This window comes from Phascolarctos cinereus, unplaced genomic scaffold, assembly GCF_003287225.1.
Source record: "Phascolarctos cinereus isolate Bilbo 61053 unplaced genomic scaffold, phaCin_HiC Scaffold_5;HRSCAF=322, whole genome shotgun sequence".
NCBI lineage: Eukaryota > Metazoa > Chordata > Mammalia > Diprotodontia > Phascolarctidae > Phascolarctos > Phascolarctos cinereus.
In genome coordinates, this window is record NW_027555958.1 from 453,910,302 (window position 1) to 453,924,893 (window position 14,592).

Below are 14,592 nucleotides of genomic sequence, written 5' to 3' on the forward strand. Positions count from 1 at the left end.
GGAGAAGCTGAAGGAGCCAGGCAGCGGGCTGCGGGAGCTCGCTTAAATCCAGCTCGCCAAAAGGACTTCCAGGAACCTCCCAGAGCTAGGAGCCAGCCTCCGCCTGCCTCAGTTTCCTCCTCTGTAAGATGGGGATAATGACAGCACCTCTTCCACAAGGAGAAATAACTATCTGTAAAGTGCTCAGCCCGGTGCCGGGCACATAGTTGGCGCTTCATAAGTTCTTCTTTCCTTCCCCCCCCCCCCCCCCCCCGGCCTCTGAGATGCCTTGCCGGGTCTGTGATCTATGAGCCGGGAGCTTTCTCTTCTCCCCCAGCCGCGCCCTAGGAGCAGAACCCGCCCCTTCCTTCCTCCCTCGCTCCTCCCCCCTCCTCCAGGGGAGGGCGGGCCCTCTTAGGCTGGAACCGGATATTCGGTTGGCAGCGTCCGCCCGGCCGGCAGAGGCCGGGACTCCCCAGGCCTTGGAGTCCTTCCAGCCGGGTGGCCCGGACCAGAGCGAGGCTCGAGCCGGGCGCGGAGGCCGCCGGGAGGAGCCGCCATGGGGCCGCTGATGGCCCGCCTGAGGCTCGGGCCGCGGCCGGCGCCGCTGAGGATGACGGGCGGAGGCTGCGGGCGGAGGCGGCTCGGGGCCGAAGCGGGGCCCGGGCCCGGGGCCGAAGCGGGGCCCGGGCCCGGGGCCGAGCGGCAGTACCTGCAGCGAAGCATCGTGCCCACCCTGCACTTCCAGCCGAGCCTGCCCAGGTACCGCGGCGTGCACGTGTTAGGCGCCTCCCGCGGGCGCCGGGCCTCGGTCCGGGCCCCTTCTCCGGCCACAGGCGCCTAGGGGCGGGGCGGGTCCTAAGTGGGTGAAAGGTCACAGCCACCCGCGCCTCCCTCTCCCCGCCGGCACGTGCGGTCAAGTCCTTGGACGCCGGCCTCTTGGCCTGCGGCTAAGGCCAGAGGTCAGAGGGCACGTTTTCACCCGCTGCGGGTGGAAAAATAAAGAAAAAAGGGCAGAGGCGTGCGCCCCCCTCCCCCACCGCAGACCACGCCTCGGTTCGGGAGGCCCTTTCACCCCCGGCGGTGTGCTGAGTGTGGGCCTCCCGGAGCTGCCCCGGGACGGAATCAGAAGAGGGTCCCCGGCGTCCCGGGCTCCTCCCTCGTGAGCCCCTCGTGGACCGCCGGGAGGCAGGACCTGACCTGCCTGACCTGTCGAGTGCGCCTGACTTGGGGGATGTGAGAGGATGACTAATTAAACTTGCTTGGCTTTGGTGGGAGTGAAGGCAGCCCGCGTCAGATTGAACCTCATTTAACGACGATGGCCAGGAGTGCAGCGTGTGAATGAATGATTTCTCTGTCTTTGACGTGATTTTGGCCATGAGGAGCCTTGTTGGTCTGAATTAGAATTCAGGTTTTCTCTGAGACCTGAATCTACGTGTAAGCATAATGATAAAACCTAGATTTTTTTTTTACCTCAGTAAGTAATAAGAGCTGATAACCCACCTCATTAAGGTGTCTGCCATTTGGGATTGCTTTACTTGGCCTGGGGAGGTCCAAATGATGTACTGTCAGGCCAATCAGAAGGAAGATGCACCTTGGTTTAAAAGGCCCCGACAGCCCTCTGATGTTTGGTTGTCAAGAGGGACCGATGACCCACTCTGTTGGTTACTGCTAGCCTAGCTAGACTGATCATGCTCAGAATTTTGTCTCTCAGAAGGTCTGTCATGACACTCATCTTTTATTATCAGTTTGCATATCTTGCTTGAAGAATTGCATCAGTTTACCTTTTTGTTAAATTTCTAACGTGACACACTGGGGGCTTTCACCTCTGCTGGCTTCTAAATCTTCACTGATCTCCAACCCTCTTCACTTGAGACGAAGAGTGTCACTACCTTTCTGGTCCCTGAGCCTGCTTAGCTTTCTGCAGACCCCCACAGCACCCCATCCCTAGGTACCTTTTGTTTTTCTACCACCATGTTCTCTACTCATGTTCTACCAGTGTTCTCTACCATTCTGACCTCCGTTCTCTCTTTTTTTTAAAATTAATTCTACTGCATCACTCCAATGGTTCTGTAATTGCAAGCTTTTGGGCATTGCTTCTGGGTACCGAAGCTTGCTTCAGTGTCTTTCCCTAAGTTTGACCAACATATTGAGGTCAGGGATCATTGACCAGGCTCCTACATACAGGCTGCCAACAGCTAAATTAAAGTTTGTTGATGGTCTTGAAAACTGCCGTTTATTAACAGCCGTCTATCTACAGCTGTGGCAGAAGCAAGTGGGGAAAAGACCGAGGCCCATTTGGGGCTGGCTAAATAGTCCCCCTCAAAGTAGCCATCTTTTTCATGATGGACTGCTTCTCCCCTTTTTGAGGCGGGCCAAGACGGTAAGGATTAGATGATCACTTAGGCCACTGCCAGCTCTGTGGCTTTTGACCATATAGCCTTTGTTCTGTGAATTAACCTCTTTTTGAGGCAGAATTGAGTGAGTCAGGAGACCCAGATTCCAATACAGGCTGTACTCTGTGCCACCCATGGGATGCTAGGCAAGGCAGGTAGATGGGCATAGGTGAGGCATGATTGCCCAAAAAAAGGGTCTTGGGGTGTTAGTGGATTGTAAGCCTGATAGAAGTCATTAGTCAAAAAAGCTGAGGCCACGGCCCTCTCTTGGGGGACCCCCTTCCCCCATTTTTGAGAATCTAGAAAGGGACCCAGAGGTCAGGGAGTTTAGCTTTTCCCACCTTGTTTCCAGTGGGGATGTTGTCGATGTGAAGGGGAGGAGCACCTAGAAAGACTGAGAGCAGAAGCAAAGCAAGCTGTGCCTCTGAGGGCTTTGCCTTTTACTGGGGTCCACAGGAGAGACGTGCCCAGGGAAGGGTGATACAAGGTAGGGAGTGCAAGTGGAGGAGGAATAAAGTCATGGTTCCAGAGCCAGGAGGGAGCTCCGAGGGCTAGATTCACTCCCTTGTTTTACCCCTGAGGGAACTAAACCTCCAAGCCAAAATGCCAGTCCAGGCCCTGGGCTTCTCAAGTCCAGCCCTTTTTGTTTTCATGGCTGGAGCTGCCTCTTCATAGATTGGGGTGGGGGGTAGGAGAGATAGAGTTCCTGTTTGTCAGGTTCGAGGACATCTTTATGGCTAATTACAACTTCTAGGGATTAGACGGACACACCCTGTGCCGTGACAGCCAAGCTGAGCAGAGCCAGCTGGCTTTCTAGTTTGAGAACCTGCCAGGGTCACGTGGCACTCAAGGGTTACTGTGGAGCAGCCCTTTTCCTAACCTTAGGCTGGTAACAAGGCCTGGAAAGCTGAGCGGGATATCCATTGTCCAGCGTGGAAACCAGTCAAGGACACTGGTATTAGAATTCTGCCAACAGTAAACACCTGCTGTGTGCTAGGGCCTAGAGATGCAAATAGAAGCCCCAAATGGTTACTACCCCCGAGGAGCTCACCTTCCACTGGCCTAGGGGTATACAGTATGGATACAAGTAACTACAAGTGCTTGGGGGGAGCTTTGTGCCCCCTATTGTTGGGGAGGGTAGTGACCTAGACCTGGAGAGAAGACTGTTCTGTTCCTGTGCAGTGTGCACGGCAGACTGCCCTCTCAGGAGACCCTCTTGACTGAAGTTGTCTCAGGTACTGGCGCTCAGAGCGCTCGGCCCTTGGCTTTGGGATGGTTGTGTAGGCGTTGCTCCCATTTTACGAAGGGAGAACATTTACAGGAGAGAAATAGAGTGACTTGCTTTAAGTCCTGCAGGCTGGAGCCCAGGATTTGAACGCAGGCCTCCAGATCTCAAGACCAATTCAATCCAGCAGGCATTCATTGAGTGCCTTTATGTTTTGTGTACTGCTTTAGGTACTGAGAATACAAACAGAAATGAAATGGCCCCTGCCCTCAAGGAGCTTACCTTCTGTGGAGAGGATGTGCTATGCCCAAGATAGGTATACAAGCTAGGGAGGGAAAGAGGCAAAGGACAGATCAAAGGGCCCCAAGACTATTTGAGGAGAAGAAACACCAATACCCATCAGGAAAGGCTGAAGGCTACACAAAGGAAGTGGGACCTGAGCTGAGCCTCGAAAGCCGAGGGGAGAGCATATTCCAGCTCTTGGACAGAGCCGCCCAAGGGCGTGGCAGAAGGAGGCTGCAGAGGAGGGGATCTGAGGTAAAGCGGGAGCTGTCCCCTCTACTCCAGACTTCCAGGGCCCTTATGTGCAAGACCACGTGTTCTCCCAGAGACAAGCGAGTTATGCCTCCGGAGTATTGTTTTAGTTATTGCAGGAAGGATGAGGAGAGAGGCTGACTGCGATTAGGAGGATAACTGCAGGGGAGGGGTGACTGTACATGGAGAGACGGGGGCTGCTGTGGCATTATAATCCACAGGAATGAGCAAGTGACTGGGTTATGGGAGGTGAGGAGAGGGGAGAATTGGAAATGCCTGGGAGGGCCCAGGAGGGTGGTGGGGAAGGGCTGTTCTAAGGGAGAAGCTGAGTTTATTCTGGCCACATTGAGTCTGAGAGGTGGGTAGGCCTGCTTTCAGAGATCCATCAAGACAGAGTCTTTGTGGAACTTCTTCCTTTCTAGTTTTTGCAAAGAAATCAAACTGCCAGGATCTGCTTGGTTACTGTGGGTGGTGGGTACAATTACTCTTCTCCATCTGAATCCCATCTGGCTGACTTGGAGTTCTTTCTTTCCTTCAGGCTGCCTATTCCCAAACTTGAAGACAGCATGAAGAGATACCTCAGTGCCCAGAGACCTCTTTTGGATGACAGCCAATTCAGGTAAAGACCCATGACCCAGAAGAGGCTGTGAGAGAGAAAAAGTCCAACGGGAAGGTGGCCCAGGGCTACAGAGCCAAAGGTGAATTGTTTTTCCCTTGAGAAAGAAAGCTGCCTTGTCAGAGTCTGCTCCCTGGCACCACCTGGCTGGCTGGCCCAAAGCTCCTACCTGGGGAATGTGCATTTTATGCTCTCCTCCATCCGTGGTGGCCAGAATGGGAAGACGTGGACTTGAGCAGAGACAGAGGCCAGCACAAACCTGGGATGTCGCTCCCCCGTGGTTCGGTGCTCCCATCCGCGCGTGGAGAATCTCCCATTTCTGTCCACGAGACAAGGCCTGCCTCTCCAGCTGCATCTGTGGCCTTTCCTCACTTCCACCTCTCAGGAGCCATGGGCTGTGTGGCCTTGCCTGATTTCCTCCTTTCCCCTTCCACCCAGCAGCAAGGGTTCTGTCTGTCCTGCAGGGCCCCTAGAAGAAGGTTCCAGTGTTCTTTGCTTTGTATCCTCCTTCCCCTCAGTAGATGTCATGTCCCAGGAGAACACTGGCTCCTTGCATCTCCATTACCTAGGAGAGTGCTTTGCACACAGTAGGTACTTAATGCATGTTGAAGTGGTTAAGAGGGCCAAGAGGCCAGTGGGGTCAGGTCAAGCTGAACCTTAGAGAGATTTCTGTACTGGGTGAGGTAACGAAGTGTTCCGGGGAAGGCCCTGCACTTTGTCAATTTAGAAAACAAACTTTTGATTTTTTAATCAAGTCACCAGCAATCGCAGACTTGACTTAGGGTTGAGGAGCACTTGAGATGACATGCCTCTTTACGATCCACGTGCAGCATGGGTCCTGCTGACAAAGTCCCTGATAAGGGAGGGGCACGGAGCCTCTAGCTCCAGGAGGCAGTCTTCTCTATGGGAGGACAGCTCTGCTCGGTGGGCCAGACGTGGACAAGAGGTTACTGGCCTGAAGCGAACCATGGCCTCTCGGGCCTTGTCCAGGCACACCTCTTAGGTTAGATGAAGCCTGGTATGGTGGGTGGCTTAGGGGATCCACCCGAGTCCGGCTCAGGAGCAGGGACGCCGTGCCTCGCTATGCCTCGGCACATCCATACCCTTTAACAATGCAGTACCCAGAATCCAACACAGTCTCTGGCTGTGGCCCAGTTAGGGCAGAGTTCAGGGACACTCCCACCTTCCTGGTTCTGGGTACCGTCTCTCTCAGCGTAGCCTAGGGCAGCATGAGATTTTTCCACTGCCATGTCCCCCTCTTAACTCCTACTGAGTTTGCTGTTCACTAGGCCTCCCAGATCTTTTTCACAAGAAAAAGCCTCTTGCCTTGCATTTGTGAAGTTTATGTTTTGAATCCTCATGTAAATCGTTACTTTGACCTCTATTAACTGGCATCTCGCTTTGGCCCACGTTGTAGCCTTTCGGCTTCAGCTTCATGCTGTCCTCTCCAGCTTCAGGTCATACCAGTGTGACAAGCATGTGATCTGTTCCTAGAGCCAAGTCACTGATCAGCATGTTGAAGAGGATGCTCCAGGGACAGGCGCTTGGAACCCCCACTGGAGACTTTCCTCCAGGCTAACGTCATCTCTTTAAGGAGCACTTGGGGGCCAGGCCTTCAGCTCACTCCTCTCCCAGATTCACCAAACTGTTCTGTCAGTGAGCCCATGTCTCCACTTTATCCTGGACAAGGGCAGCATGAGGCTGTTAGATGCTGCTCTGCCAGGCCTTCCTTGGCAAAACGGAGACATGAGGTAAGTCGCTGCAGTCTGGGCTTGGTGATGTCATGTCACCCTGTAGTGGCCACAAGGTAGCTCCTTAATAATGCCTGTTCTGACGTCACCGAGATTTACAAGTCACTTTGCTCATCTGTAGTCCGCAGACGCCCACCTGCTTCCCTTCTGGAAAATCAGGCCGACATCTCCTCTCCGGTCCTGGGGCACCTCTCTTTTTCTCCCAGCCTTCCAAAGATCACCACAGCAGCTCTATCAGTCGATAAACACTTACTAAGCACCTTCTGGGTGCCCAGCAGCGTGCTAAACTTGGGCACACAAAGAAAGGCAAAAGACAGTCCCTGCCCTCAAGGATCTCACAGTCTGATGGGGAGATAGCACAGAAGAAGAAGCTGGAAAGGTGGGGTGGGGGTTGATGTGATCTTGCAGGGTGATAAGATTAGGGTGAAGTCCAGAGGTTCAGCCAGTGGGACATGATGAGTCCAGTTTGCCTACTCTCTTAGTGCTCTGGGAGTAGGTGACTTGAGCTCAGTGTAGGGAGGCAGGGAGGGGCTGGAGGATGGAGCTCTGGATTTGGAGGCAGGAGGGGCCTGGCTTAGAACCCCAGCTTGGTCACTGACTTGGTGACCTTGGCAAGGCAGTTCACCTCCAGGGAGAGCCTGTATTAAGGTGCTATGCTAATGTTAGCCCTGGAGTGAATTATCTCAGAAATGGGGGTAATAATGGCCTTGGGTACTTTCTTTGTAAACAGTAAAATCCACCGAAATGTGAGCTCTCCTTTAGTCTAGCCTGATTGGGGTGTGCAGCTTCTCCTGTGCCCTCACTGTCCTGTGGCCTGATGCTTCCTTCTTGAATGTCTCAGGAGAACAGAGCAGCTCTGCCGGACCTTTGAAAGCGGACTCGGCAAAGAACTCCACGCACGGCTGCTTGCTCAGGACAAGCAGAATAGACACACCAGCTACATTTCAGGTAGGCTCGAGGGAAGCCTGACTCTGAACACGCCCTATCCCCGTCCCCATACAGCAGAGTGAGGAACAAATCCATCTTGCCCTGGGCACCTTGTGACCTGAAGGCAGGCCCCCTTCAGGATTCTGGTCCTGGCAGAGAGGTCAGTGGTGAGCCGAGGTCGCTGCTGGCTGAAGGGGAGGCTCCATGGAAGAGGAGGGACCCTGTGTTTGGGCACATGTATAACAGGAAAATGGACTTGGGCCCAGCAGTTTCTTTGTGTGTGTGCACATCAAAATTGTCCCTTAGTTTGCAGCTGTGGCCCCTATTCGCAGTTTTTCTGTACTTTAAAAAAAAATAGAATGTCCGGGCTGGAAGGAGACCATTCCTGTGCAGGCCCTTGGTCTTACACAAGGGCAGCTGAGGTCTAGAGAAAGGGAGGGACTGAACCAGGACCTGCAGTCAGTTCAGTGACCCTGCCGATCCTGGAGCCCAGGTCTCCCCCCTCCCTCTCCAGCACTCCTTTCATCAGGGCCTGCCTCTCGGGAAGATGGGAGTGCGCCCTTGGTGCCCGGCTAACGTTACTCTGTTATATTAGCTCACCACAACCCTGAGCAACTGGTTACTAACCTCATTTTGCAGACAAGGAAACTGAGGCTCAGAGAGAGACAGTGACTGCCCCATGGCAGGCATCTAGCAGGTGTGAGAGCCGGTGTTTGAATCCATTCTGCCTGCCCCTGCCCTGCTTTTCATCGTGTCCCCATGAGTGAGAGGGGCGACAGCTCCCATGGGGCTCCGTGACTTGTTCAGGATTGCCCAGCCAGGAGCTGGGAGACCTGGGCTGGGGCTTTGTGACTGGGTGAGGAATCCCAGACTTCCGGCTGCTTGTTGTGCCCTTTGCCCCCTGCCCAGAAATCAGTTCACACCTCGTCATCTCTGAAGGGGAGTCCTTGTGGTTTTGCTGTAGCCAGTGCTTTCCTGGCTCTGGATTGGGTTCTAGGAGCCTCCCCCAGGCAAGGGGGCCAAGTGGGCAGGGACAAGTGGGGCATTACCTGTGCTAATTCTGTTTTCTCAAGAACCAGGGAAGGAAAAACAGTGAGGATGGAAAAGAAATACACAGGAGAAGAGCCAGAGCAGAAAGATGAGGCAGGAGAAAAATGATGAGTGCAAAGAGAGAGGGAGAGCATCAGGTAAGGCCCTGGAGGACAGGAAGGCCACGCCAGCCAGGACCCCAGCATGTATGTATGTCAGTGACTTCAGCGCCTCCTGAAAACGTCCTCCCTCAGAGCAGCTCACAGGACCCTCTTGGAGGCAGCAGCCTGGGGGGCAGGAGGGCGGGAAAGAGGCTCAGAGCAGGGAAACTTGCCCATCGTCATAGAGCTGGGACTCAGACCCACATTCTCTCCTCTTTGTCACCCTGACCAAGCTCCCTTCCTCCGCCAGCTCCAAGTCCAGTGGTGTTCCCAGGGTATCCCACACACCGGCAGTGGCCAGGTGGACTCCTTTTACAGAGGACGGGCCTGCACCTCAGCAGAGCAGTGCCCTTGGCCCCAAGCCAGTGAGGCCTAACACCCTGATGGAAGGGCATGTGCCAGTGCACCTCCATCATTAGGGAGCATGAGCATGACTGCTTTGGCCTCCCTGGTGATGAGGTCTGGAAGGACTCCCTGAGAGGAGGCATCAGGTTAGCATGGCACAAAACAATAATAACCACCATATTTTTGGAGCACTTTGCAGTTTATCTTCAGCAAAGCTTTGAGGGGGATGGTACAAATTTTGCTGTCCCTATGTTACAGATGAGGAAATTGAGGCCTCAGGAGATGCAGCTAGTAAGTGGCAGAGCTGGGCTCAAATCCAGTTCTTCTAAGCCCAAGTTCATGGCTCTTCCTGCTTTTCTTAATTTAGCCCCACCACTGGCCAAGTGGTAGAAAATTGTCCACGTTGTCCTTCGTGTGACTAGTTTAGTCCCTGGCATCTAACCTTGGGCAGTTAGGCACTGAAGGTCACAGGGTCATCGTCAGCCTGCACCTTGGCCACACTTAGGCCCCGTGAAGGGGCTGAGCTGCCTACACATCCTGCACCTTTAGTGGGCATCCGAGGATGAGGGTGGGGCAGGAATCCTGGCTTCGGTGGATGTGGGAAGACAGGAGGGACCAAAGAAAGGTGGGAACAGAACTGCCCAGAAATAGCACCTTGGATGGATTCCAGTCAATGGAGAAGTGTCTCAGGTTCCCGTTCCTGTAGTGCTGCATTTTGTTTACAATAGATCTGTGAAATATAAAGTTTAATATTTTCTCATTTCACAGATGGAAAAACTGAGGTCAAGTGAGGACAGTGACCTGCCTGGGGTTACACAGCAAGTCAGAGTCAGAACTGGGGCTCAGAACCCAGGATCCTGACTGTACAGCTTCCTAATCTTCTTTTCACCCTGAGAAAAATGGAGATCTCCCAGCAGTGACCACGGGCAGGCGGGCCCTTCCCTCAGCAGCCATAAGGCTGTGTGGCTGCTGGGCCACCAGTTGTGACTTAGGATGATCCTGCAGTGAAGTGGTACCCCATATGACATTGTGCCCAAAGTCCTGTTCTGACAGGCCCCGAGCGAGGCATTGGGCAGGTTTCTAGCCTGGGTGCAGCGATCCGCCGGCATTGGGCTCTTCCTGACTGCCGAATTCTGGAATGGGCTTAGGTTACGCTGTAATGGGGAAGTGCCCCATTGCCAGCCAGGGACAGCAGCTATTTCTCTTCTGAAATTTATAGTGTTTTGTTTTTTAAGAGTTAGGGGGGGAAAAAAGAGTGGGACAGAAACTTGGATCACCCCCATCATTTTACAGATAAGAAAACTGGAGCCCAGAGGGAGGAGGAAACTTTGCTCAGGTCACCCAGAAAGTGACAGGGGGATTGGAACCCAGACTCTCTTTGGTGCCAGCATCCTGGAATGCCACAAAGGCACCTTCTCTCAGGACAGGTCTGTCTTCTGCGGGAATGATCAGTGAGTGAGCTGAGGAGTACAAGTTGGCCCATACTGGTTTCTGAATCCAGTTGGCTTTTTACACGGATGTGCCTCATTTCAGGCGATAGTTCTTCAGTTTTTCAGATTTGGGCTTTGTTGGGATTGACCTTCCTTGCCTCATGTAGACCACAGTCCCCCTTCCCTGGTTGAATTGTGTGTATTCAGTTGTTTTCAGTGTCCTACTCTCCATGACCCCATTTGGGATTTTCTTGGTAGAGGTACCGGAGTGGTTTGCCATTTTCTTCTCTAACTCATTTTACAGATGAGGAAACTGAGGCAAACAGGGTTATGTGACTTGCCCAGGATCACACAGCTAGTAAGGGTTGGGCCAGATTTGAATGCCACTGAGCTGCCCCTGGTTGAATTACTATAGGCACATCCCACACCCTCCTTGGGGCCACATTGGTGCCGAGCCTTCTCACCGTGGCGTGGCTGCTGCTCAGAAAGCTGACCCACAGTCCATCACTGAGCCATGCCCTTGAGCCGCCGGGCCTGGGTGCACCCAGGAGTGCCCCAGAGGAAATGGCCTCCTTCCTTCGCGGTTGGCCTCTAACCATCATTCTGACGCCAGTGGTTCATCTGTTGACCCTGTTATCCCAGCTGCCTGATAATTCATGAATCCTCACAAGTTGTTGAGGAGCTCTCATTGGACCTTGGACCTTATGAAACAATAAAGAGCCATTTTGGGTGTACTTCTATAAGCATTTTCACCTACGAGCTTTGCTTATATTGACCTTGGAGTCCTAACATTTGGGCTTGTTCTCATCCAGGACCCTTGGGGACTTTTTCAGTCACCTGTGCACACTGGGGCGTGCCTATGTGCAGGAAAGAAACTGATTGTTTTCCCCTCAAAGTGGGTGTTGTCAGACAGTTGTGTACTGGCCGTTGCACAGTTGTGAGCCTGCAGAGCACGCTGACTGCCTGCCAGCAGTCTGGGAAGCCTTCTTGGTGGCAGGCCCTCACTTGTTTGGCAGGTCTTTGTACCTCTCTGATAATTTTGTCTGTCTCCCTTCTCCATGACAGCAGGGCTCCTTTCTCCCAGTACCAAGCACCACAGTCTGCACATTGTGGATACATCATAAATACATGTGTGAGTGTTCTAGAATGACCCTTTGTGCTTGTGACTTATTATTTTAAATATCTTTTTAGGTCCCTGGTTTGATATGTACCTATCTGCCCGAGACTCCATTGTTCTGAATTTTAATCCATTCATATCTTTCAACCCTGACCCAAAGCCAGATTATAACGACCAGCTCACGCGAGCGACTAACTTAACTATGTCAGCCTTGCGGTTCATGAAGACTCTTCGGGCTGGCCTCCTGGAGCCCGAGGTTTTCCACCTCAACCCTGCCAAAAGCGACACCGATACCTTCAAGAGACTCATCCGCCTTGTCCCTCCAGCCCTGGCCTGGTATGGGGCTTACATGGTCAATGCCTACCCCTTGGATATGTCGCAGTATTTTAGACTTTTCAATTCCACTCGGCTGCCCCAGCCTGGTCGAGATGAGCTTTTTACCGATGAAAAGGAGAAGCACTTGTTAGTGCTGAGAAATGGGAATTTTTATGTTTTCGATGTCCTGGATAAAGATGGGAACATACTCAAAGCCGCGGAAGTCCATGCTCATCTGAAGTACGTTCTGTCTGACAGCAGCCCCACTCCTGAGTTCCCTCTGGCATATCTGGCCACTGAAAACCGAGATACCTGGGCAGGGCTGAGGCAGGAGCTGCTGAATAATGGGAATAAGGAAACACTTGGGAAAGTGGACTCGGCCGTGTTCTGTCTGTGTCTAGATGACTTCCCCATCACAGACCTGGTCCATTTGTCCCACACCATGCTGCATGGAGATGGCATCAACCGATGGTTTGACAAATCCTTCAGCCTCATCGTAGCCAAAGATGGGAATGCTGCTATCAACTTTGAGCACTCTTGGGGCGATGGCGTCGCTGTGCTGCGAGTCTTCAATGAGATGTTTAAAGATAGCACCCAGACCCCTGCCATCACACCCCAGGCTCAGCCCACGCCCGTTGACTCCTCCAGGGCTGTGCAGAAACTCCATTTCAGATTGAACGAGACCTTAAAAGCCGGAATCGCCAAAGCCAAAGAGAAGTTTGACTCCTCCATGCAGACCCTCACTATCGACAGCGTTCAGTTTCACAGAGGAGGCAAAGAGTTCTTGAAGAAGCACAAGCTCAGTCCTGATGCGGTGGCTCAGCTCTCCTTCCAGATGGCCTTCCTCCGACAGTACGGGCAGACGGTGGCCACCTATGAGTCCTGCAGCACGGCGGCATTCAGACATGGCCGCACCGAGACTGTCCGTCCAGCTTCCGTGTTCACCAAGAAGTGTTCAGAGGCGTTTGTCAGAGAGCCTTCCAAGAACAGCACAGACCAGCTGAAGGAGATGATTGCCCAGTGCTCTAAGTACCATGGCCAGCTGACAAGGGAGGCTGCAATGGGTAAGTGTCCCCCACGATGAGGCTCATCTTGCTGTTGGGAGGGAGAAAGCAGGCCAGAGGAAGGACTTCATGTTGGAGCTGTCCAACAGGAATAGGTGGCCTCCGCTGGTCAGGAGCTCCCCATCGCTAGAGCATAACTCACTGGAGATGGGCTGGAGGCAGGGCATGACTGGGCTGCTAGTGGACTGCACAGCCTCTGAAGGCCTCTCTGAGCATGTTCCCTCCCATTACTAATTGCTTTAAACAACCTTTTTAGGTTCAGATTTTTGAGCTGTGCTTTTGCCATCCCGCTAGGACAGACAGGTTGTTATTGGAGAATCAGGTAGTGGGTACATCGGTCACTGTTTGCCTTCTGTCCCACAGGCCAGGGATTTGACAGACACTTGTTTGCCTTGAGATACCTGGCCGCAGCTGAAGGCCACAAGCTGCCCGAGTTGTACCAGGACCCAGCCTATGGGCAGATCAATCACAACATCCTGTCTACCAGCACCCTGGCCAGCCCTGCCGTGAACATCGGGGGCTTTGCCCCTGTTGTTCCTGATGGCTTTGGCGTTGGCTACAGAATCCATGAAGACTGGATTGGCTGCAATGTCTCCTCCTACCCAGCCCGCAATGTCAGGGAGTTCCTCCAGTGTGTGAATAAGTCCTTGGGAGACATTTTTGATGTCCTAGAAGGTAAACCTGTCAGAAGTTAGCAGGAGAGGTTAGGGCTCTTTCAGCACCTAGTGCCTTTCTAGTGATAACTGGGGAAGCAGGAGTTGGTAGGAACTGTTCTCTGAGCTTTAGAATCATGAAATGCCCGAGTAACTAAAATGGTCATGTTTTAACTCTAAAATCATGAATCTGACAAAATGAATGGGTTGTTTAAAGTAGGATGGATTGCACAAATTCAACAGTGAATCATGACTTCTGGGGGCTTCTCTGTGGGTGGGATTTGAGCTGGATGGAGGAGACATATTCACTGTCTCTCCTTGAGGAAGAGGCTGCCAGCGCCTGCCTGGTTAGTGTGGAACAGGCCTGGTCAGGTCCCTCCGGGAAACCATCTCAGTCTCTTGGTGAGAATCCTGTGTCGTCTGCATCAGGGGTCATCTGCTGGGTCTTGGACATTGATACTCCTGCAATAAACTCCTCTTGAAACCTGTGACTACATTGCCTGCTTCTCTAACCCAGGATAGGCTGGCATGTCATGGGCACGTTTTTTACTAGCAGAATCCTTCATATTGGTGCCTGGATCTGTGATTCCATCGGTATAGGGAGATCCCAGGGAGGAGACTTCCTCTTCAGTGCTGATCAGCCACCTAGGAGCCTCCAGAGTTGTCTGAGGGCAGCAAGAAGTGATAGGCCCAGGGTCACTCCAGCCAGGGCGTAGCAGAGGCCCAGGCTGCCCCTCCATTGAATTTTTAGAATTGGAAAACCAAAAAAGGCCTTTCTGTGCAAGTCTGTGAGGTGGTAGTTGGTCGTGCCCGTTCTCACCATGTGGCTCAGTGTCAGAGACTTGAACTCTGCTCTCCCAGGCTGGATGGTAGAGCTCCAAGGTCCACCAGGCCCGCCCTTTATATTCATGGTCACAGCACATAACTCATGTCTGCTCTTGAATCTTTCTGTTTCAGCATCAATTTAGCACCTAGAATGGGCCACCTCACAGAGGCCAATGTTCTTTGGAACTTCTTGGCAAAGGTAGAGGGACAGAGGAGGCGAAGGGA

General features: G+C 53.0%; 1 protein-coding gene across 9 annotated transcripts; it reads left to right on the forward strand.

The window, feature by feature from the left end:
- Positions 1-398: 398 nt before the first annotated feature.
- LOC110209364 (carnitine O-palmitoyltransferase 2, mitochondrial) lies at positions 399-14,033 on the forward strand. Of its 9 annotated transcripts, none has more exons than XM_078156646.1 (6): positions 678-741; positions 3,831-4,137; positions 4,673-4,753; positions 7,343-7,449; positions 11,671-12,889; positions 13,253-14,033. In XM_078156646.1, the coding sequence occupies exons 3-6, from the start codon at positions 4,738-4,740 to the stop codon at positions 13,582-13,584; spliced, it is 1,674 nt and encodes a 557-aa protein (XP_078012772.1). In that variant the 5' UTR covers positions 678-741; positions 3,831-4,137; positions 4,673-4,737; the 3' UTR covers positions 13,585-14,033. The 9 variants fall into 9 exon arrangements, with proteins under 9 accessions (XP_020843460.1, XP_020843464.1, XP_078012774.1 ...); XM_020987802.2 differs by having other exon boundaries at positions 679-741; positions 11,585-12,889; XM_020987801.2 differs by lacking the exon at positions 3,831-4,137 and having other exon boundaries at positions 399-741; positions 11,585-12,889.
- The last annotated feature ends 559 nt before the right edge of the window (positions 14,034-14,592 follow it).